Source organism: Lissotriton helveticus, chromosome 11, assembly GCF_964261635.1.
Source record: "Lissotriton helveticus chromosome 11, aLisHel1.1, whole genome shotgun sequence".
NCBI classification, from domain to species: domain Eukaryota; kingdom Metazoa; phylum Chordata; class Amphibia; order Caudata; family Salamandridae; genus Lissotriton; species Lissotriton helveticus.
Window position 1 is genome coordinate 839,299,548 of NC_136072.1, and position 24,155 is coordinate 839,323,702.

Consider the following 24,155-nt stretch of genomic DNA (forward strand, 5'->3'; position numbering starts at 1 on the left):
AAACTATATCGTTCCACTTGAAGACGGTGGTGCCGACGGAGTATCAATCCCATGGCAGCAGATGTGACTTCCATCCTGAATAATTTTGGCCGCCCTGGCTGAAAAAGGCTTGGCTTACAGAAATGAAATAATTAAATGAAATACCAGTATTTGTAAAGCGCACAGCTACCTCCGAAGTGGTGTCCCGGCGCTGGAGGCACTCAGGAAGATTAAGCGAGCTATTGCCCGGAGTCACATGGTGCTGGACTGACCTGCCGCCGGGGATCGAACCGTGAGCTCCAGATTCCAGCGTCAGTCGCTCTGCCCGCTGCGCCACACCTCCTCCACCATCAATACCTTCCGCTCCGCCATCTCAGCCGGCCACACCATTGTGGGCGCTCCCCCGTCAGGGAACACCCTTGACTGTTGTCTCCTTCGTGGCATTCGCCTTTCTTTGCCTCCGGAACCGCGATATTCTCAACTATGTGATGTCAACTGGGTTTTGAACTTATTCCTGTCCTGGCAGACAAACAGATTCCTCTCTCGGAAGGAACTCTCCGCGAAGTTGGTCATGCTACTTTGCTTCGTCTCCTGCAGATGAGTTTCGATGTCAGAGCCCTGGACGTATTTGGTAGGATTTTCTTCCCTACAGGGGTTACCTTTACAATCCGTAGACGCACCAAGTGTGGGACGACATCCATATCTTATCCTGCGTTCCCGGATTCCCCGAAGTTGTGTGGTGGCTTGCCTCAAGGCATATGAGGGGATGTCTGAGGAATTTAGACCTCCTGGGGAATAACAGCTCCTCATTGCACTTAGGAAGCCCCACAAGGCTGTGTCCTCTCCCACGATTGCCCGTTGGGTTAGGTGGGTGATGCAGGAGGCTGGAATAGACCTCTGTATGTTTGGAGCTCACTCTACTAGATGGGCAATGGCCTCCAAAGCATTTACCCTGGGAGCTCGTCTGGAAGACATTCTGAATGCTGCAGACTGGTCTTCAGACTCTACCTTTAAGCGGTTTTACTTTAAACCGGTTATTGATATGGCTCATCTGGTTGTGAGCAAGCTTTTAACTAGCATTATCCTCGCCTTCGGTCCTGACGTAGAATGAAAAATTTCTTAGCTATTGTAACGGAAAGTTTCAATTCTTTTCAGGACTCGGAGGCGAGGATTATCCCACCCAGGGTACAAGTTTCTTGCTGGTTTTCACTCCCTCATATTGGAGTAAGTAAAGTTTTGCCTTAACCTGCTTTGGCCTGTTAATAATCTCTTGTGACTGTACTTGAGATGCTTTTCCCACATGGTTGATCCTTAATCATTTCTGTAGCTTACGCTATGCCTTTGCTCCTTGCAGGCGATTCCAACAAACAAGATTCTTGAAGCGTCCTTGATGGCTGGCTGAGCGACGAAAGAGGAGGAGTTGACAGGGACAGAGGACTATCAGCAACCTGGGGACCTGTGATTGGTGCAGAAGATGGGATACTCTAGCTATGGACACTCTCTATTGTTTTATCTGTTTATCCCTATGGTTCATGGGAATAGTAGTTTGCTTTACTTGACTTCGAAATGGCTTCTATTCAATAAAGTGAAGAAAGAATAGCATAATCCTCGCCTCCGAGTCCTTAATAGAATTGAAACTTTCCATTACGATAGCTAAGACATTTTTCATTCTCTACTCATGTGAGCTTATAAAATGTGATACTTTTGGGAGGTATGCTGGACCTTTTCTTGCTTTCATACCAAGTAAACTTCTTGTCGGTTTGCAATTCAACTCTGTACTTAGAATATTTTGCTTGCCAAACCTTTTGCTAATTTCTTATGGGGACAACTTCAACGTCAGTCCACTTGCTGCTCTTACAGTTCGATTTTCTTTTGAATTAAGATACTGATTTGCAATAACTAACCCATTGCCTTTTAGCTTTCTGCAATGAATCAATTTTAAACAAACTTTAATGGTTTGGACTTTGAATGTTTTTTTATGTAGATTTTCTAATTTGCTGGAGCCCTCGTCTTTTGGTACTTAAATGACCCCAATCCGCCTAATCGACCCTGTAGTAAATAAGTAGTAGAAAGCACCAATACTTATTTTATTCAGTATGATTAGTAGAATTATTCTCAGCAAATTGCAAGACCTCTCTCCCATAAGAGCCACTTAATGGTGCCTCTCTCTCTTCTTCAGATGCAGTCTAACTCTACTGAGGCTGGTGACTCCTCTCTCAATCGCTTCTGTAGGGAGTGCTTATTTCTCTAACCAACCTCCTTCTGGTCCAGTAGCTCTTCATATCTACTGTGGGACTCAGCATCTCTCCTTCGAATCTAGTGCAGTCTCTTCAAGTACCATCTGCATTTGCAGTCTCTCCAGCCTTATTCCTGTAGTCTTCTCAATGGTGACCACATATGTAGTCTCTCTTTTTCTCTCCCCCACTCTTTCCTTGATTTGCGTTCTCTCTTTTTCGCTGCTGCTTTTCTCTTCTCTATCTTATCCTCAATCTATTACTATCTTCTATCTTTTCTTGTCATGAATGTTTTTATTGCTAGCACTTTGTTTTACTCCATGTATCGTAATGTTGGCTCGATGTTTTTGGGAAAGTCTCTCATATCCATACCCCCCCACTGGTCCATCTTAACCTATTTTGCATGTGCAAGCTCCACACTCTGCATCTGTCTCTCACCTGCTTCGGTTCAGTCTCTCGCCATACGTCCTGCTGCTGTCTCTCCATCTCTCTCTGAGGCTGTTGATTCCACTCCCATTGTCTATCCCCATCTTGTTCTCTCGTCCTCTCAGTCCGCTGATGCTGCCCCTAGTAGTTTCAGTTTTTTACTTTGGCATAGAACCCCGGTCACCCCAGTCCTACACACACACACACACACACACACCAGTTCCTTCCATTGCTCCTGTGGGTGCTTTCCTGACAGCAGGAGAAGTGGTTCACAGTGGCTGGGGCTGACTTGTGGTGGTTGTGCTACTGCAACTGACAAGGAGTAGGACCCGGAAGGAAAGCGCCCCAGAAGGTGCACTTTTAAAATGAGCTGCCAAATAGTGGACAGGGGTCTGGCTTTGACTCTAAAATCCTGAATGAGTTTTATTTTCATAGTTCTGTGACATTTGTGCATTTGAAGTAACAGCACAGGAAGGCTGCCTTAACAGCCATGAAAGTGGTGGCTTTACTCCGCCTAAGTGAGGAAGGTGTTGAGACCAGAGTTGTATTGATTTCATGCATGCAGTAGGTTGCTCTTATTCGAACAAGCGTGCTAATGTGTTTCAGGACCTCAATGGCTAATTCAATATTGTAAAGCTCATGTCATGTGGAATAATGTTTTGAATTGTTTTGTATTTTGTGTTGAATTTTATTTGAATTTGTATCCTTCACCACCTAACAAACCCATTATTATTGTCAGCCTCATAATTAATTCCATATTTAAATACCTGCTATTCCAGTTCTTTACTAACACATCCACCGTACCCAACTATCACCAACATATGCATATACTAAGATAGCAATCACACCAGACAAATGGCAAGAACTGAATTCCAACACAAGCACAATCAAATAGTAATTAACTATACACAGAATAATATTACAAACAGGTTGTTGAAATGTATGGTACTAAATCAGCTGCCTAAGCAGAATTTACACAAAACCACAAGTTACATGATGAGAATAATGTCAACACCATCCCAGTTACGGAAAACAGCACACATTACTCTGAAAACGAATACTGGACATCATGATCTCTTCTGAGTAGGGTGCTGCCCACCTACAAAGTGCTTCGGCACCTCGGTCGGGTAGTAAGTGACATACAAAAGCCAATACCGTTTTTTTTCCTTATTGCCCTTTCATACATTTTTTAACATGTGGAGGGCTTCCTCAACATTTGTTGCTTATATGTAAGACACTACATAACTGCACTGTGTTAACAGTCCATGCTGGAACACAGACATCTCCCAGTGCCATTTAAAAGGGTTTACCTTTGATTTACTCAGTGTGTGGCTCACCTACAATGTCCTGCAATATTTCATTATATTGGGAACATTTTGAGAGCATTTGCAAGAAATGCAAGTGAAGAGCAAAGACCTGTGCAATGAGGTGTAAATATCGACAGCACCGGCCTGACTAAACTGGCTGCTGGGTGATATAGGTGGCCTGGCACCTAGCGGACAGCAGGCAGGCCAACCAGGATAATTAGAGTGAGAACCATAGGCAACTATTTGGTCTCTGGCACAATTCGTCAACATGTCCTAGCTCTCTCAGTACTTGCAATGCTTAATGTACGTTTGTTAATGCCAACAAGTGTTCTTAATGTTTCACTGTCAAGTCTTGGCAATTCCTCCCATTCACCTGATTTCATCGTGCGGAGACCTAGCATGCTTAACCATCAGGCACCATCATGCATGTCAACCATTGTGCAAAATAAGTTGCAAACGAGCAATTTTCCATTTAGGACATTTTAATAATGTTGAGGGAATACTATCAACAATGTGCAGTTCTTTCCCACATTTCCTTGTCAGGGTTTGTTACATTTGTATTGTAGCAAATGTTTGCAATTTCTAATTGCGTTTCACATCTCTTTTATATGTGAATGCCAGACCAACGCATTTGCATGACTTCTGATGGCATTGGTACAACCTGTAGGAATTTGTCACAATGATAAATAGTGATGACAAACAAGTATTCTTTGAGATGCACGAGTGGCAAGTCATACTTGTCTTATCAATGTTGTTTTGCATTTCTTGTGTTTGTTGATTATTGCGTGATGGCTGGAGACTGGCACCACAGTGCCCAGTTGCTGTATTGCTGGGCTGGCGGCCCCTTGGCTATAGACCAACTACGTCACAGATTGAGAAGCTTACAGAGGCAGGAATAGTTACTCATGTCATCATTTCAGTTCACTATCCCCTTCTATCTACTGGTATTCAGAAAGAGTGCATGAGTGGTGTACCTGTCTGAGTGAAGGGAAGCAGTGTGATATTGCCCTCCTACCACATATAAAGCTAACTCCCTGCCTCCTGATACTGATGGACCCCTCAACTGCCATCAACTGTGTAGACAATCCCACCCTCATCCACACCCTAAAGTCTTGAATAAGATATACTGGAAACATATTTCACTTGATACTACTCTTACCTATCCATCCAACACTTAGGTCACATGGGTACAGCGAGGTTCCAGAAGCTTCGAGTTACCTATGGGTTCCGCTACCGGGCACCAGACCTCCCACTTAAGGAACACATAGCCAAGATATCTAATATAGTCTAGTTCCAGCTCTCTACTTAACAAATGTCCACTCCCACCTTAAAAGAGACTTAAGAAATACTATTCAAGTCCTTGTACTCAAGCATTTGGAGGATGCAAGTGCCTCGCTCCGTGACCTCCCAGGCTCCACATTGGCCCGAGGGAATCCTATACACAGCAGAATGCCTCATCAAGGACCGCGATATGAACACAACACCTCCTATGATGGCACTCCACTGGATGCCCTTCCTAGTGTGCACCACCTTCAACCCCAGCTACATAAAGTCCATCATGAATGGCACCTCTGCCTTTTGAGCAGAAAAGCTCACCACCTCAGTTGGCTCGACACACATGCTGCCCAGACATTATCAGACTGGAAATGAGAGTTCAAAAATAAAAGCCAAAGAAATTGGCCTTCGTCGACACATGTAGCACCTGCAACATTCCCATATCGATCAGGATCACTTGAACTATAGTGCAAGTTAGGAACGAACTAAAAACACACCTATTTAAAGAGTACTATATCACAACTCAGTAACTAACCATCATTGCTCTCAGAAACGAGCTACCCCTAAAAGCATGTGTAGACAGTATCTTTGCTTTTGACCCTGTATAGCACTCCTACGCCCTTCAGAGATGGCTCGTGATATACAAACCCCACATACAAACATGCCTGCATGCTTATTTTTTCTGTAAATTGTCAGGGTCATTTTAACCGCCATGAAACTCTACAAGGTAAATTTGCTTTAGAGGGCAATTATTATCAAATATATTTTTTCTAAAAAAACTAAATTAATTACTACTACTGCGGTTCAGAAACCCTTTGCATTTGTATTTATGAGAGTACAGACACATTAGTAACTTGGTGTGAAATTCTAAATAGCCTTGGTTACACCCTATTCTGTACCTGAGGGTTGGTTGTGATGTAAAAACCTGAAACGCCAGCTTTCTCCAGAGTGCTCTGCTGATCCACCACCTTCTGATCCAGCTCCAGGACGATTTTTTCATCCATCATGCGCTGTTCATCCCTAATGCGCTGCTCCAAAGCCTAAAGGAAACCACAATTTCGATATAAAGATATTATTCTTCAATAACTCTCTTCAGATTTTCTATGTTCAGCTTCTCTTTATATGCATGGGCTGTGAGGTCAGTAGGTAACTTCAATTACATCCAAGAGAAGAATATGCCTCTGCCAACACCAAACCCTGACGTGCCAATCCATTCTACTATTAATGCCATCCTTGCCCCACCAAATAGACATTCTTTGGAACCTGAATTTTCTCTAAGTCCCTATTGCTCCTAAACCCAAAGTGCAAGGGAACAGAGTCTAGGTCCTCTGCAAGGGTGGATAGTAAACCCTTATTCTCTTGCGAATAGTAGATATTCTCCTCTTATCTTACATCACCTTTAGGTTGTCTCTGAAGAAAACCTATTATACAGTTAAAATAAATAGAGATAGATAAAAAGGCAAATCCACTAGAAATAACAAAAATTATAGAAACTTATAAATGCTTCCTTTTTTTTCTAGGACGTCCATGGCATTAAAGAGGTAGTAGGCAAGACTCATAGGTATTGTGGGCCGCAGAAAGATAATACCACAGGTAGCAGGAAACAGAAGGAAATATACATGTCTTCTGGAATTAGAATTAGAAGTCACTGGATGTGCAAAAGATAAGCAGGGCAAGGCAAGCATTGTGGCTGCATTAAAGCGGGTTGCTGAACCCGAGCCATAGGTGCCAATAGGCATTTTGAACGTGAGGGGACGGAACTGTGAGAGGCAGCAGCACAGTCAGATGCTAAAAGAGGTGCCTTTGGGGGGAGACTAGGGTCGTGGGGGGAGCATGCACTGCAAAGCGCCAAGGACTATGGAGGTCAAACAGGACTGCATTCCAAAGTAGAATTGTTCTGCAAAGCAATTCAGTAGGTAACGCCTGATAAAGGGACCGCATCAGGGGATCCCAGCAGAGGAGCGCTCCCACTTTTGGTATTCTAAAGGAAGACCACATTAATGACACAGGTTTTGCATATGTTTAGGCCAGAGGGTCATCTATTATGCAGAAGTAAAGAGCTGCACCCACAAGGGTCACGCTTACGAGTTGCATGGTACTGGTGCAAACATTGTAACATGCGGTAATACCCTGCCGGTAGCATGCCATTATAATTTAAACCACACAGAATTGGCAGTAACTATGCAGAGCCATTTTTACCACGCAGATTATCAGCACCGAATTCCCTAATCCATGGGGCTTAAGGCTCCCATTTACAACCTGCTTTAAGCAGGTCACATGGGAGAAGGGATGCTTGTGCTTGTCTGGTCGCTGTGTTATGGGATGGGGAGGGAGTCCAGGAGCAGGGCAGGCTGATGGCTGGCAGGTTGGGGTCATTCATGCCCCTCCATCTCACAGAAATTCAGGTGGGACCTAGGCTCTGTTTTTTGCCAAGATCATGCAACATTATGCGCCAACATTTTCGCCAGTTTAGCTCACGATAATTTATTGAAATCTGGAGTGAAATATGAAAATTACCGCTAAAGGCACATCCTATGGAAATCATTATATTTGGAATTTTTAATGCTAAAATGACGGCTCTCTTTGCACAATATTTCAAAATGAACATCAATTTAAAGCTTGGAGACGACCTCAAACCTATAATCACTCATTTGTAAAGCAGATAAGCGGTGGAAATGTTTAATAGCTTAGGTTACAAAGTTGGGATCTATTATGGTGGATGGTAAAATTTAAAGTGATACTCCAACCAACCGTATGTACTCATAACAGTCAAAGGGGCAGCTCCATAAAGGATTACTAATGTATTTCATGGTGTTCGTTTTCTCTTACCTTTGATATGGTTCTCGGTCCTACTAATTTAAGCAATTTTAACTTGACGTAGTAATGTTGCAAAAAAATTATTCTATCATATATATATCCTGGTTTATCCTCAGATGGGAAATTACTGGTAGCAAAACAATTCTTAAATTTTTTAGTCGCTTAATTCTATTGCAGATTTACATAAAGATCTAATTTCCATAATGAACAATTTCTTCCTTTTTAGGGCTCGCCTGGCGTTGCAGCGCGAAGCGCTGCCGCTAGCGAGCCTTATTGTGGTTGTCTTCCCTCCCCAAGTGGCACAGACCGGTGCACGAGCAGACACCATGTCTGTGTACGCGCGAGCCGCAGCGAACGCCAACGTGCACGCTCACAGCGTCACGCTCCTGCCCTCCCGCGTCTCTTCCAAGGCGCGCTACAGGCCAACTTGTTTTAATCTCGCTTCACAAGCTGAACTTCGAGCAACAAACTACGGGCCTCTGAGCGACGCCCGCCAGCAGCTACTGGCGGTGTGGGGGGGGGAAGAGGCGTCGGGGCAGCACTCCTGTGGCTTCCAGGGCATTGAAGCATCGTCGGCCGGTGTCGAGGATGAATCGGAGGGACAGCAAGAGGTGAGCGATCTAGACTTGTGAATACTTGACACCCCCGCCGCCAATGGCCCAGTCCAGTCAGACCGAAGCAGGTGCACGCGCAATGGCGCGCGCTTCTCTGTAGATGGCGGCGCGGAGCAGCGCGTTTATGAAGCTGGGTGACTTAGTGAGAATACTCGACCGTGAAATAGTTGGGGAAATGAGCAATCTTCCTGCGCATTTTTTTGCTCCTTTATGTGCTGTACATTGTTTGCACCCTGGATATCGCCGTTCCCACTGCCCCCTTCCTTTACAATTCTGCTAGCAGGTTTTATGGTTCCCTTCCTCCCGCCGCTCCAAGAATTTTAACTATTCGAATAATTGAAGTGATGTAACAGGTTTCCCACTAGGGTTGGTCCTCACGGCCGACCCGTGACCTCCGTGCATTTTGTTCGGAGTGGTGTGGCCGTTCTAAAGCTTGTTGTCATTGTGTTGAGCCTCCCAAGTGGTACAGACCGGTGCACGAGCAGACACCGGACTGTGAACGCGCTTCTAAGACGCGCTTTTCAGGCGCCGCCACTGGCACGAGCCGCAGGGAACGGCAACGTGCACGCGCACGGCGTCACGCTCGTGCCCTCCAGCGTCTCTTAGGCTGTTCTCCGCTCCAGGCCGACTTGTTTCAGAAAGCGGCATGGTTCAAGTCATTTCTTCAATGAGCGGCGGACTCCAGGCTAGAGATGTGACGAGCCAGCCGTAAAGACCGCAGAGGCAATGGTGCGCGAGGAGTTCCGAAGAAAGACGAACGGCAAGTGATACACGAACTGGAATACTACATATTGCATAGGACCAGTCGCACCGCACTTTCTATGTCGCGCTTCGCCACCCGGGCTGCAGCTTCACTATTGTGTAGTAGTTCAAATTACTTGGACAGCGTGTATTTGAGGCCCTCACTGTCCTCATCTGGGTCACTAGGCACGGTGCGGGTGGTGTTGGCGGGTGACAGAGGTGTGGTTGAGCTTTACTGGGCAGGACTTCACCGCAGCAGGCTATAGTCCGTGCCAGCAGCCGGTACACCAGGAGTGATGCCTCTGCAGCGTGGACAGTCAGCTGCTTGCCACGCTATGCCAGGGGTACCACGCAATTGGCACCACAAGACTACTGCACCTTGAGTGAAGGGGAAGCCGCGTCATCAGCAGCGCTCGGCCGCAGAGACGGTAAACCGAGCACCGCTGCCTGCTGCGTGCAGACTACGCCAAGAACACACATGGTTAATCCTCGTCGCCATTTTGTGGGTGTTACCGGGTTACATCTGCGGCCTATGTCGCACCACAATCACACACTAATAGCAATTAACCACACAGTATGACAGTATGGTCGAAGACTGAGTGGTTTACGACTCCTTTATTATATAGCCTCTGGCCTGAGGATGAACCTGTACATCCGGGGCAGTGAGCTACCTCGGAAGAGTGCGGATGGCTCACACTGTCTGCAGAGTTTAGGGAGTGGATGCATACGAGAGAGAGCAGCATGTGAGGAAGAGAGAATACTGAACGCTGGGGCACAAGCACACACGGTAGAAAGCTGGTAAATATGTGCGCACTCAGAGTTCTTAACCTAAAAGGGAAAAGAAATGAACTGTTGAAGGATGAACGTCAGCTAATGTTTCTCCCTCCAGGGTAGAAACAAACACAATATGAGTAAGACAAGACATTGGATAGGAGGCAAGCAAATGACTGGAAATGAAGCCAAACAGCGGTAAAGAATTAGAAGGGCGGTAAGCCTACAAAAGGTATTTCGCAACCAGATAGTTTGTGCCGTCTGGTAAACGAGACCTACAAAGGGAACCCTTGAATAAAACCAGCATTGACAAAGCCAATAGATCTCGGCAATGCCTGAGCTATTGGCCTTGTGAATGTGTTTTAGCCATGTTATCTAGCAGGACATCTGCTCTTCAGAATGACTAAAAGTTACAGAAAGCCCAGAATCGCAGGATGTTGAGCCGACGCAGTCTTTGTCCCCCATGTCGTTTATTGCCCATCCCCTTCTAACACAATAAAACGCTATGACTTTGCCTTCTCTGACCGCATGCATTGTGTAGTTGAGACCTAAAACAATATAGGGAAAGCATAACAAGCGTTTGCAATGCAATAGGTCTCGCATTTGCGAAATTTTAAGCTATTTGCATTGTAAATGATGATGCCTTTTATTTATGTTTTCAAAACCAACACACAAAAGGTTTGTGATTTACAATGCCAGTAGCTCAAAGTCTCTCAAATGCGAGACCTATTGCATTGCAAATGCTTGTTTGACCCTGGTCTGTTAATTTAGGAGCAAATGACTAAATATTTAGTTACTACCCATACACCTTGGTGTTGATTTGGCTAAGCCATAAAAGGAAATATACCCATGAATGAGGAAAGACCATAAGCCTGAACACGGATTTGCTGGTATCACCTACATGGACACCAGAAACTGCAAGTCCCTGAGCATACCTGGCTGAGAAAACAACCACCTCAGGCAGTCAGCATAACACCAGGCGCAATGACTTAACAGAACAAGAAATATTAAACAAAAAAGGAAGATCTTCTCTATCAATGCACAAGGACCGAGAACAACATCCCCATCAATATTAGAACTACACCTGCTTTCCTGCAATTCAGAAAACAAAGAAAAACAAAACTCTTCACTAGAAACCTTACACCCTTGCAAGCCAACAATCACAGAATATCCTCCATTCCTGGAAACCATCATGAAACATGTTCCAAGAGCTAACACAGTGTATTAAGAGTTTCACTGCTGTCTAGTTACAGTCATACTTTATAAAAAACTATGCACACATACATCCTGAGGCAGGTAGGTTACTCTGAAAGCAGTACTGTGTGTTCATTGGACCATGCACAAAGCTTCAGTCTTCTCTAAAGAGAGCCACTCCAGAAGTGCAAGATATGCTTACAAAGGTCCGAGCTTACCAAATACATGTAAACATTTGAAAGTTTAAATTGCCTTACCTCTAGTTCCCTCTGCTGGGCTGCTTTGAGAATTTGCACATTGTGAGTCTTGCAGGACTGCATGGCTTCTTTATGTCTGCGCAGCAAGTCTTGCTTGAGTGCTAAAGATTTTCAAAAGACATTTTAAGCCCTTAAAATAAGCACACATTAATACCCAAAATAACTGTTTCATTACCAAAGCTTACCCACTAGCTTTACTTCAGATTTTAAAAGTTGCTTCACCAAACAAGCATTGGCAAACCCAATAGGTCTTGCCTAAGCAAGAGCTATTGCTTTGCCAATGACTTTTAGCCATGTTGTACACTAGTGTGACTGCTGTTCAGCATGGCTAAAAGTAAGTGGCGTAGAGGAGAGCGGCGTGGAGTGTTGTAGAAAGGAATGACAAAGTGTGGAGTGGCGTGGCACTAAATGTCATGTATTGTAGTGGCATAGAGCGGAGTGGCATAGAGCGGAACTGCATAGAGTAGAGTGGAATGGTATAGAGTGTACTGGCGTAGAGTGTTGCAGAGTATAATGGCGTAGAGTGCAGCGGTGTACAATTCAGCAGCGTACAATGCAGGGTCATAGATAAGAGTGTTGCACAGTAGAGTGCAGTGGTGTACAGTAGAGTGGCAGGGACAGCCACATCACAGGCCACCTGAGAGACATTCACTGGCTACCTATCAACAAAAGAATTACCTTCAAGCTCCTTGCGCATGCTTGCAAAGCCCTCCACAACACCAGACATGCATACATCAACCACCGCCTTTCCTTCTACACTACCAACAGACATCTCCATTCTGCCCAACTTTCCCTGGCCACCATCCCACGAAACAGGTAAGACCACGGATGGAGGAAGACCCTTCTACCTCGCTGCGAAGACCTGGAACTCTGTGCCTCTACACCTTGGGCAATCACCATTGCTGCTGCAATTCTCACCCCCCACTCCGCACCTTGAGACCCTTACAGGTGAGTAGTCACGCTTTATTAGAAACCTGATTGAGAGAGTGCAGTGGCAAGAGTGCATTATGGCAGAGTAGAGTGGCGAAGAGTGCAGTGTTGCAGAGTAGAGTTCTCTTCATCAATGCACTCTACACTACTGCACTCTACGACAGAGTGCAGTGGCATAGATTGTGGTGACTAAGTGCAGTGGCGTAGAATGCAGTGATTTAAAAGTAGAGTGTAGTGGTGTGGAGTGGAGTGGCGCAGATTGGAGTAGAGTGGTACAGAGTAAATAGTTTCAGAGTAGAGTGAAGTGGAGTGGTGAAGGGCTGAGTGCAGCTGAATAGAGTGCAATGGCATAGAGTAAAGTGGTGTAGAGTGCAGTGGAATAGAGCGTAGTGGTTCAGAGTGCAGTGGCATAGAGTGTAGTGGTGCAGAGTCGATTAGAGTGGCATACAGTGGAGTGCACTAGACTGGGTTGGTGTAGAGTGCAGTGGCGAAGAGTGCAGTGGTGTAGAGTAGAGTGGTGCAGAGTGCAGTGGCATGGCGTGGTGTAATGTGGAGTGGTGCAGAGTACTGTACATTTCAATTCAGGTGACGATTACATTTTGCAGAGACATACCGTTTTACTAATAAAACTATACCAGGCCGAAACGACAATGTGTGGAGCTGGCATCACCTTGTGTACTGAATTGTTTTGATAATGTTAAAGTATTCATATAACACACTTTAGAATTAACACAAAATGTGCTTGATTTGTGCGTTCATAATTCTGATATATTCTGAAATACTTGCACAGTCTATTTAAATGTGTTCTAGAAAAAAAAAACGTTTCCACTACCAGTATCCACTTTGAAGCCTGCAAAGAAAAGTAAAAACCAATCTCCCTAGGAGGACAGAGCAAATATGAAAGGCAAATGTGAAAAGACAAGAACAAGATTTACCGGCCTGTTTAGACAGATCACTTGTGGAAGAATACAAGGGGAGTTGGTGTGAAAAGACTTTGTTCCTTCAGGAGTGGGGTGTGAGGGGGGACTCACCCTGGACAGCCTAAAACAAATAAAGCCAGCAAATAAAAAGCTAGAAGATGTGAATTACAAACCACAAAGCCAATGGTAAGCAACAGGTACAATGCATTCCCTGGGAAGCTTTCTGAATGCCCCTAGATATCTTTAACCCCTCCCATGCTGGTGACGGAACCGCTCCGTCACCAGCCACGGACGCGCTGTGCTGATGACGGAGCAGTTCCGTCACGGCCCGCTCGGCGCGCCTGCGCAGATTCCGCGCCTGCGCTGGACATTCTGTTGAGCGGGTGGGGCCGTGACGGAACCGCTCCATCATCAGCACAGCGCACCCGAGGCTCGAGCATGGGAGCGCCGCACGGCCCCCCATCCCCGTAGCGCTGCGGCGGAATTGCCGCCGCAGCGAAGGGGTTAAAGAACTAGACGGCTGTGCAATCTGGTCGGCTCTGTCCCAGAAACTACCCTGACACATTGTTTGTAATTACCTAAAGTATTTGTGTACTGGGTTGCATTCATGTGTCGGTAACATCTTTTTTTTAATGTATCTTTTAAGGATTTTGTTTTGCATTTCACTGTAAAGATGTTGTTTTCTGAGCAGTTGTACGTTTTAAAAAAGTTATTGTATTGGTTTCGCTATTCATTTAAAGGGAACAGAAAGGGGCAAGTGGAATGCAACGCACTATTAGTTAATGTATTTTTCCAATTCGCTGGGCTTTATCCTTCCAGATTCAAAACATACTGTGAGGATTATGGTGTATTATATGGTATGGTTGTGCAACCTTACCGTATAATACACTCACAAAACCGTCTTGGGCCCAGTCAGGCTCCTTTGTAAAACTTCTAGCTCAGCCATGGGTAGTTGTGACTTCGAGCAGCAATGCTTAAACAAAGGAACTAGTGTATAGCATTTAGAAGCACCAAACAACAAACTAAGAAAGTCACGCAACATATGAAATCGGACACCAATTTTATGAAATTTTAGACATCAAGATAAGCAAAACCCACAAGAGAATTCCAGAGACATAGATTTTTAAGTACATTTTGTAAATCTAAGCTTTTTAGTCCAATGCACAAACAAGCACTGGTAACCGTAAAGTAAAGTAAAGTCCACATTTGTAAAGCGCACAATCACCCATAAGGGTCTCTAGGCGCTGGGGGCCGTCGGGAAGATTAAGCGAGCTATTGCCCAGAGTCACATGGTGCTGGGCAAACCTGCCGCCGGAGCCGGGGATCGAACCGTGGTCCCCAGATTCCAGCGTCAGTCGCCCTGGCCACGGCGCCGTACAGTTAGTAAACTTTTGAAAAGTTTGAAAGAGTTGTGTTTGGCTACTCCGTACCAGACTGGGCAATTAATTGCGACAGGGAGAAGGTCAGGGGGGGCAATAAGGAGTATTTAGACACTCACCTGGTCACCAAAGTAGTCTCAAATCCAGTTACACACTTTACATCACCAACCGCCATAGACCTCAATGGAGTGGCCCTGATGCAAGATACTGAAAGATGCTCTGGGGTAGACAGGGGCTTTCCTGGGATTATTCATCCATCCACAGGTAAGATGGGGCAACTTTGGTCACAGGGGTCCGAGTTTCTCAAAGTCCTCTATGAGGCAATAGGAGCCCAGCAGTGGCTGGGCTACCAATCTACTGTCAAAGGTGGTTCCGCTGTTTTCTTTGGTGAGGGCTAGTGTCTCTATTTGGTAACCAAACCACACTCTGATGACTCCCCAAAGTCTGGCAGACACAGGTGCATTTTTTTAGTCCATAGTGGAGGTCTTCTTGGCTGCACATCAATGTCAGTGGCGATTCCTTGTCAGTGGCCACTGACTGGATGGGACAGGCAACTACTGCTTTTGTGGCCCTGGTGTTGGAATAGGGGGGCAGCTGACTTGCTCTCGGAACCATGAGTTCTGTTTGGGGCTCAGAAGCAATTATTCTTCGAACCAGGCATCTCAGGCAAAGTCCTCTCTTTGCTAGCCACAGGAGCAGCAGGTGTTGTCTAGCGGGTAATGCAGCCTCTCCGGTCCAGGGGTCAGCACGGCAGTCCTTCTTCGGTCCTCTGTCCACTCAATAGGTGTACCCGAGGTTCAGAGTGTCAGGGGTGCCATTTTTATATCGAGAAAGTGCCCTAGGGGTTTGATGCGGTCACTAGCCAATGGGCAACCAGAATAGCCCTATGATGGCTTCCAGCTATGTGTGGCATCTAGCAATCTGTACTGTCTGCCTACTCTCAAGATGTCTGAACCCTTCCATGGATATTAGGCCCTAGAGGTGGGGCTACCTGTGAGCTACTAGCCCATTGAACAAACAGTTTGGCAACTGGCTTCAACTCAATGTTCCCGCCGCTAGCCCATCTACCTGAAAAAAGGGACAGCTCTACACGAGTGTTATCCCCATATGCCCACCAAAGGCAGGTTCCACTTTGAAGCTCGCATTTTGGGGCAACACCTTGTTTGGCTTCCTGCAAGGGGGGGCAAACCACCTCCCTCTGTAGCAGGTCTCTAATGCTTGGGGGTCGTTCACACTACTCTCCGGGAGGGCAGAAGGCTGTCTGGTGGCCAGCAACTGTTAAAGGTCACCGGATAAACTGGGCAATAAAGTGGCCACTTAAAAAGTTAACTTACCTTAAAAGTGGCATTTAATTCGACTTGGGCATCAAGTCGCTTTTAAGACCACGATTCATTTGATACCTTGAAGTACCCATTTTAGTCATCCCATTCGGAAGGTAGCAGGGCTGAGATGCCAGCATTTAACTCTCTATTAGTCAATGGGGCTACTAGCCCTTCCACAGTAAAAACGACATTTTGGAAGTTTGACTGTTAGGATATATTAAAGTATATGTTCCACTTAATAATATACAGCTCCCTGCTTAAGTGATCGATTGGCCTTCCTTAGGGGAGACTTACATATATTGTTAAGGGAAGTAGGTGCTTTACTATAGGTTGAAATAGCAAAGTCCAACTAGCAGTTTTAAACTGCTCTTCTAAGCTGCTCAATTTCTGGGAGCCATATTGTACTTTGTCACACGCAGGGTGCACAATTAGTGCTGCAGCCCTTGATTGGCACTCTAACTTACATGCCCTGGGTATTCTTGGCACCATATACGAGAGACTTATAAGTAAGTCAGCCTACGCCAATTGGGGGTAGCCAATCAAGCATACATTTTGTAAGTTGTTGGAACATTGGCACGGATGTCTGGTTAGCAGGCTTCAGTGCACTCTCAGAGTCGAAAAACCAACAGTATCCGTCAAAAACTTTGGGGGTCAACATGCAAAAAGAGGCATTTCCTTACACATACCTTAACAAACAGATAGTTAATTTATTTTGGATTAATACTCTATTGCAGATGAAAAACACTGTTGTCGAACCTTTGCAAGACTTTGTGGAAACGGTAGTCATCAGTGTCCTGGATTAGAAAAGAAAATCATACTTGTAATATATCAGAGTAGATCGTATTAGCACTGAAGGAAACAAGAAACACATTTAACATGTATAATTTCAAGAAACCTTCACAACCAAGCAGGTCTTAAAAGCAGTCTCAGTGGCTACATACAGTTATAACACAGTTGAAAATCGTTGAACCAAAAGAGTGGCAGACGTTTTCAAGAGGGTTTCGTATCACAAGTGCTGCTGTTGATATTCAAGTTGTTCTTAAATGAGGCGTTCCTAAATTAAGTGTCCTCTTTTTAGATCCTCTCCTTTTACAATAGACAAAGTGCTGGAATACTATAAATCTGAAGCTGGAGAAGACATTTAAAGTAGATTTAGTCCAGGGTTGCCTATTGTGTTACCAAATGCTCAAATTAATGTACAAAGAATGCAATCAGTTGTAGTCATTCATATTCCCTGAACAACAAAGTCGGAGCAAATGTACTCATTTTTAGGTGGTCTGGGCAAATCGTGCGCTGCTCTGCGAGGCATGCTATATTCAGATAGGGACTGAAGCCCCGCCCATTCTTCGCCCATATTTTTCATTGGCTTGTATCATTGTCCACTGTAAGCTGTGGCTGTTCATCGATCAATAGGCTTAGTAGTCCCTCCTTAGTACTGCCTTCTCTCATTTTGTAACCTCCCATGGTGACACCCCGTTATGTGTGTAGTTACTCGGTAGGCTTTAATTACAGCCTCTGAGCACAATTTCCTCAAATAGATTTGCCCTGCCTGCTGTTGCAAACTCCTGTAATGGGAGACCTATTGCACTGCAAATGCTGGTTTCAAGATTTAAATAATAACACACACACTTGATTATGGTTATGTGCTCATCAAAAAGGTACAATTACTCCTAGAAATCAGTCATGGTTTCAAATCCGTATTGTAACATAAAAACAATAAGGTTATAATTTGTTTTAAATTAGAATGTTTGACAATTGCAGGGACAAATTTGCTCTCAGGTTGTGATCCTCTGCATCTTTTCAATCTTTGCACCGCCATCGAACCTCTGTCTATTCCGGTTTATACTCTCCCATTCCAATTCTCGATCGCCGCCAAAACCTTTTGCCTGCTGTCTGTACTTTTCTCAAGGTTTCCAACCTCCTCTGGAGTCCATCCACCTAAATTCTTTCATTCCTACTTGTAGTCCTATCCCAATCTAATTATTGAACCCTTCAACTCCACGAGAATCCCTCTACGGACGCAAACAGGGGTGGGTGAGGAAGCCTCAAGTGGCCCAGTAAAAGTACCTCTTGAAGCAGAGGAGCCTACAAACATGGGCAGAACATGTTTATCTTAAGAGATGCTAATAAGTAGGAAAGTGAACACCTGCAGTAAAATGCCCAAACCTAGTAAGGGACTGATCCAAAATTAGCATGGGACCTGCTACAAAACCTTGAATGAAGGTGGCCATTCCTTCAGTACATTAGCACGTCTGAGTTAATGGTCAGTCGTGCCTGGATGCCAAAGCAGCCAATTATGCTATTAGAAGTGCTACTTCAACTTTGTGCGGCTAGGTGGCTTATGAAATTAGGTGATTAGCAGAACATGAGTTTCCAACATCCTTACAGATGTAACTCAGAATGCTTCAATCAATCAATCAGGGGTTTGTAAAGCGCGTTACTCACCAGTGAGGGTCTCAAGGCGCGGGGGCGGCTCCGAGTCAGTCGAAGTGCCAGGTCTTGAGGTCCCCTCCTGAACGTGTGCAGGGTCGGTGAGCGGCTGATGTTCACAGGGAGGTCGTTCCAGGTCTTGGCTGCAATGTAGGAGAAGGCTATCCCGCCGGTTCTGTTTCTGTGGATGCGGGGGACCTCTGCCAGGGCGAGGTCGGTGGAGCGGAGGTTCCTCTAGGGTACATGGAAGGATACTCTCTCGTTGAGGTATTTGGGTCCGATGTTGTTGAGGGATTTGTAGGCGTGGGTGAGGAGTTTGAAGGTGACCCTCTTCTTGACAGGGAGCCAATGGAGGCCTTGTAGGTGTTGGGTCAGATGCTTGTGACGTGGTGTCCCGAGGACGAGTCTGGCTGCGGCTTTCTGGATGGTTTGGAATTTGTGTGTAAGAGTCCTGTTGATTCCGGTGTAGAGGGCGTTACCGTAGTCCAGTCTGCTGGTTATGAGTGCATGGGTGACAGTTCTTCTGCAGTTGGGAGGGATCCATTTGAAGGTCTTACAGAGTATGCAAAGGTAGTTGAAACTAGTTGAAGCGACAGCATTGATCTGGCAGTTCATGGAGAGGGAGGAGTTAAGGATGATGCCAAGGTTCCGAGCGTGGTCTGTAGAGGTGAGTGGGTTCCCAGGCAGAGGTGCACGGTCCGAGGATGAAGACCTCCGTCTTCTCTGAGTGGAGCTTCAAGCAGCTGTCTTTCATCCAGGCTGCCACGTTCTTTATTCCTTCCTGGAAGCAGCGCCTGGTGTTTTCAGTATTCTTCGTGAGTGAGAGGATAAGCTGGGTGTCGTCGGCGTAGGATACGATGCTGAGCCCATGCTGTCTGACGATGGCGGCGAGGGGAGCCATGTAGATGTTGAAGAGCGTGGGGCTGAGTGACGATCCCTGGGGTACTCCGAAGTTGATTTTCGGGGGTTCGGAGAGGAAGGGAGGGAGTCGAATCCTCTGGGCTCTGCCAGAGAGGAAGGATTGGATCCAGTTGAGGGCAGCTCCTTGTATCCCGGCGTCGTGGAGTCTGGCTGTGGCATGGGATGGGAGACAGTGTCAAAGGCTGCAGAGAGGTCAAGAAGGATGAGGGCTGCAGTGTGTCCCTGGTCTAGTAAACTGCGGATGTCGTCAGTGGCGGCGAGGAGGGCGGTCTCGGTGCTGTGGTTGCTGCAAAAACCCGACTGGGAGGTGTCTATGATGGAGTTCTCTTCGATGCTTGATGTGAAGGTTTTAAAAACAATAGTAAAATAAGCATTGGCAATGCATCGGTTTCGCCTATGTGATGAATAAGCTGTTTTTATCATTCACCACTGGGACGAATGTAAGAGCTCCCTTACAAGTATCACAGGAGTGGAGAGAATGTGGGCAGTGGCCAAGTGCTGTTGACTAAAGAGCTGGGAATCCCAGTTCAAATCTCGGCAGCGCAATATCCTGTGATTCTGGGCAAATCACTTAATTTCTCTAGGTGATAAGTTGCGCTATATAAATTTGCTGCAACGAGGAAAAAGCATTGGTAAATGCAAGAAAATATGCTACAGCCAATAGAAAGGGAGGAAAAGTAAGTGCCAAGCACGGGAGCTAATAAAAAGCCAGGAAAAAAGGGGGAGGGATGTAAGCCCCTTTTCAGTTTTAATTAAAAAGAATAGATTTCACAGGCACCGCGCAAGAGCTGTGCAGGCAAACACTAAAAAGTGATTTGAAATACAATTAATGGAAAACATCAACAAACGTTTCCTATGCAATGCTTTATATGTGATTTAATTAAACTGTGATTTATTTCAGTTTTCATGTTAACAAGGGATGCTTTTGTCTCACCTCGGTGCTCGCCATGCAGCTGAAGCCGTTGATTATAAAGGTTTTTCTCAGTTAGGTGCTGGATCTCGAGCAGGCCTTGTACAATTTCAAACACTGTGCCATCAATTAAGGCCAGGGCTAGGTCACTGAGTATCGTGTAGGACAAACGCTGCTGGCATGAGCTGAAGAAGCAAAATAGTTCAGTTAGGAGGGTAGGGGCTTGTGCCAGCAGGACTTAAAGCAGTCAGAACTATTTTTCCAATGCTACCTAGACTCAAAGAAACGCGGATGGCTTTTACATGGAATTAAAACTACATCTTGTGACTCTTAGAAGGGAGAGGAAAGTTTGTGAAAGAACGAGAGGCAGAATGTGAGAAAATGATTTTGAGAGCCACTGCTGAACTCCATGTGTTGAGAAGGCGTGAGTAGGGTATAGGTCCAGATTGCCTTTATGGGTATACAAGTCAAGTGTTTGCAGGCAATAACAATGCATTGAGTCAATATTCCTGGATTTGAACAGACGTATGCACTGGGATAGTTCAGAATAACTACCCAATGAAAAACAATTCATAGCAGTTGTTCGAATTTACTACTATTTACCTGCAGGCAATGTTTTAGTGCTTAGAAAAATAAGGTTCAGGTATAATACAACTTCTTGTATAGGTGGCAGAAAACACAGAATTAACATGAGTAAGAAAACAAATCTGGTGCAGGACATCATATATCAAGGGGCTATTCAAAGCGCAGCACTTGGCAGTTGTTTACATAACAGAGCACTGAAATTAAACAAGCATTTACAATGCAATAGGTCTCGCATTATTAAAGTTTGAGCTATTGGCATTGTAAATGACAATGCCTTTTATTAATTTGCATGGATGCATAAACAAGCACTTTGTACTTATAGTCCATGCTTATGAGCAGCAAGGCTGGCAGTTTCTTTTACTGCCAGCCTTGCTCATCGTAAGCAAGGACTATACGTTCAAAGTGCGTGTTTATGAACCAATTGCAGGTTTTAAAAACAAATGAATAAAATGCATTGTCATTTTCAATGCCAATAGCTCAAACTTTAATAATGCTGGATCAGAGGGGTTACAAATACAATTGGTTATATCCGTCAGTAACGTCTCAAGTTTCTTTACCATAGGTAAACATTTGCTATAACCTGCGAGTATTGCAATGGTTCTCTTTTGGCTGGCTGGCAGATTTTAAAAGATGCGATTAAAATGAACTGTCTTTATAACTAACTAACCTGCTAACTGTGGAACTATCTGCACTCACCTGGGGATTCACGGTTACTCTACTTTTCGCCCTCATTCACTTCTCATACTAACCTTCACCCCAGATTATACATTTGTGAATAAGACACAAACTTTTTCAACCAACCCATTGCTCGCCCTGTTCCTCCTGTAAACCATAAACAATCACCTCTATAACTTCCTTCACTGATTACTACTCTGCTGATGTGTAAGCATCACCAGAGCCTGCTACTGAGTGATCGGGTGTAGATGTATTACAGAGGCATGAACTGACCAAGAAAAATAAGCAAAAATGCACTTAGTGAATGCAACATTTGCAGGCATGCAGCCACCATTTTCAATGTCACATAAGTGGTGCATTCTAGAGTTTTCTGAAAATAAGGAGTTTTAATAAAATAAATAAAAATAGGTAATGCTACCAAGGCAACTGTCTTGTGCAGACCCTAGTCAGAAGCACTAGTGGATGGCTGCAGCAAACCCCCAGTATGTACACCAGCAGATAATGGGTACATAGTAGGCCAGTGCAGTACATCACAACACACCTAATCCACCATAAATTTATTTTAAACAAGCATTGGAAATGCAATAGGTCTCGCATTAGAAAAGTTGGAGTTATTGGTCTTGTAAATTACATATTTTATTTATTTGTTGGTTTTTAAAATTGCTAAATTGATGGCTTTGTCATTTACAATGCCAATAGTTATAACTTTCGTGAATGTGACACCTATAGCATTTGGAATGCAACATGTTTTGTATTTACGTGACTTAGATGGCAGCTCTGGTCGTTAGGCCACATCTCTAGAGAGCAGGAGAGTGCAGCAGGGGAGAGAAGCACAGCAATGCAATAGGTCTCGCATTAGGAAAGTTTGAGCTATTGGTATTGTAAAGGACACATTTTTTTTTTATGTGCTTGTTTTGAAAATAGCGAAATTAATAGCTTTGTTATTTACAATGCCAATAGTTTTATCTTTCGCAAATGTGACACCTATTGTAACACAATATGTGTTGTGAGGGTGGGTGAGGGGTTGAGGGTGAGGGGTTGAGGGTGAGTGAGGGTGAGGGGTTGAGGGTGAGTGAGGGTGAGGGGTTGAGGGTGAGTGAGGGGGTGAGTGAGGGTGAGGGTGAGTGAGGGGTTGAGGGTGAGGGGTTGAGGGTGAGTGAGGGGTTGAGGGTGAGGGGTTGAGGGTGAGTGAGGGTGAGGGGTTGAGGGTGAGTGAGGGTGAGGGGTTGAGGGTGAGTGAGGGTGAGGGTGAGTGAGGGTGAGGGTGAGTGAGGGTGAGGGGTTGAGGGTGAGTGAGGGTGAGGGTGAGTGAGGGTGAGGGTGAGTGAGGGTGAGGGGTTGAGGGTGAGTGAGAGGGGTTGAGGGTGAGGGTGAGGGGTTGAGGGTGAGTGAGGGTGAGGGTGAGTGAGGGTGAGTGAGGGTGAGTGAGGGTGAGTGAGGGTGAGGGGTTGAGGGTGAGGGGTTGAGGGTGAGTGAGGGTGAGGGTGAGGGGTTGAGGGTGAGTGAGGGTGAGGGGTTGAGGGTGAGTGAGGGTGAGGGTGAGTGAGGGTGAGGGTGAGTGAGGGTGAGGGGTTGAGGGTGAGTGAGGGTGGGTGAGGGTGAGGGTGAGTGAGGGTGAGTGAGGGTGAGTGAGGGTGAGTGAGGGTGAGGGTGAGTGAGGGTGAGGGGTTGAGGGTGAGTGAGGGTGAGGGTGAGGGGTTGAGGGTGAGTGAGGGTGAGGGGTTGAGGGTGAGTGAGGGTGAGGGTGAGAGGTGAGGGGTTGAGGGTGAGGGGTTGAGGGTGGGTGAGGGTGAGTGAGGGTGAGGGGTTGAGGGTGAGTGAGGGTGAGGGGTTGAGGGTGAGTGAGGGTGAGGGTGAGTGAGGGTGAGGGTGAGGGGTGAGGTGAGTGAGGGTGAGGGTGGTGAGAGTGAGGGTGAGTGAGGGGTTGAGGGTGAGGGGTTGAGGGTGAGTGAGGGTGAGGGTGAGGGAGTGAGGGTGAGGGGTTGAGGGTGAGTGAGGGTGAGGGTTGAGGGTGGGTGAGGGGTTGAGGGTGAGTGAGGGTGAGGGGTTGAGGGTGAGTGAGGGTGAGTGAGGGTGAGTGAGGGTGAGGGGTTGAGGGTGAGTGAGGGTGAGGGTGAGGGAGGGTGAGTGAGGGTGAGGGTGAGTGAGGGTGAGTGAGGGTGAGTGAGAGTGAGGGTGAGTGAGGGTGGGGTGAGGGTGAGTGAGGGTGGTGAGGGGTGAGTGAGGGTGAGTGAGGGTGAGTGAGGGTGAGTGAGGGTGAGTGAGGGTGAGGGTGAGTGAGGGTGAGGGAGGGTGAGTGAGGGTGAGTGAGGGTGAGGGTGAGGGTGAGGGAGGGTGAGTGAGGGTGAGTGAGGGTGAGTGAGGGTGAGTGAGGGTGAGTGAGAGTGAGGGTGGGTGAGGGTGAGTGAGGTGAGTGAGAGTGCGTGAGGGGGAGTGAGGGTGAGTGATGGTGAGTGAGGGTGAGTGAG

At 46.0% G+C, this 24,155-nt stretch overlaps 1 protein-coding gene across 2 annotated transcripts in view; it reads right to left on the reverse strand.

Moving 5' to 3' along the window:
- The window catches only part of LOC144792160 (protein DGCR6-like), a 132,890-nt gene that overhangs the window by 57,648 nt on the left and 51,087 nt on the right, over window positions 1–24,155 (reverse strand). For both annotated transcript variants that reach the window (XM_078667054.1, XM_078667053.1), the window contains exons 2-4: window positions 20,452–20,612; window positions 11,616–11,716; window positions 6,121–6,261 (exon numbers count right to left, since the gene is read on the reverse strand). In XM_078667054.1, coding sequence (XP_078523180.1) covers window positions 6,121–6,261; window positions 11,616–11,716; window positions 20,452–20,612 — 403 coding nt within the window. The remainder of the gene's footprint in view (window positions 1–6,120; window positions 6,262–11,615; window positions 11,717–20,451; window positions 20,613–24,155) is intronic.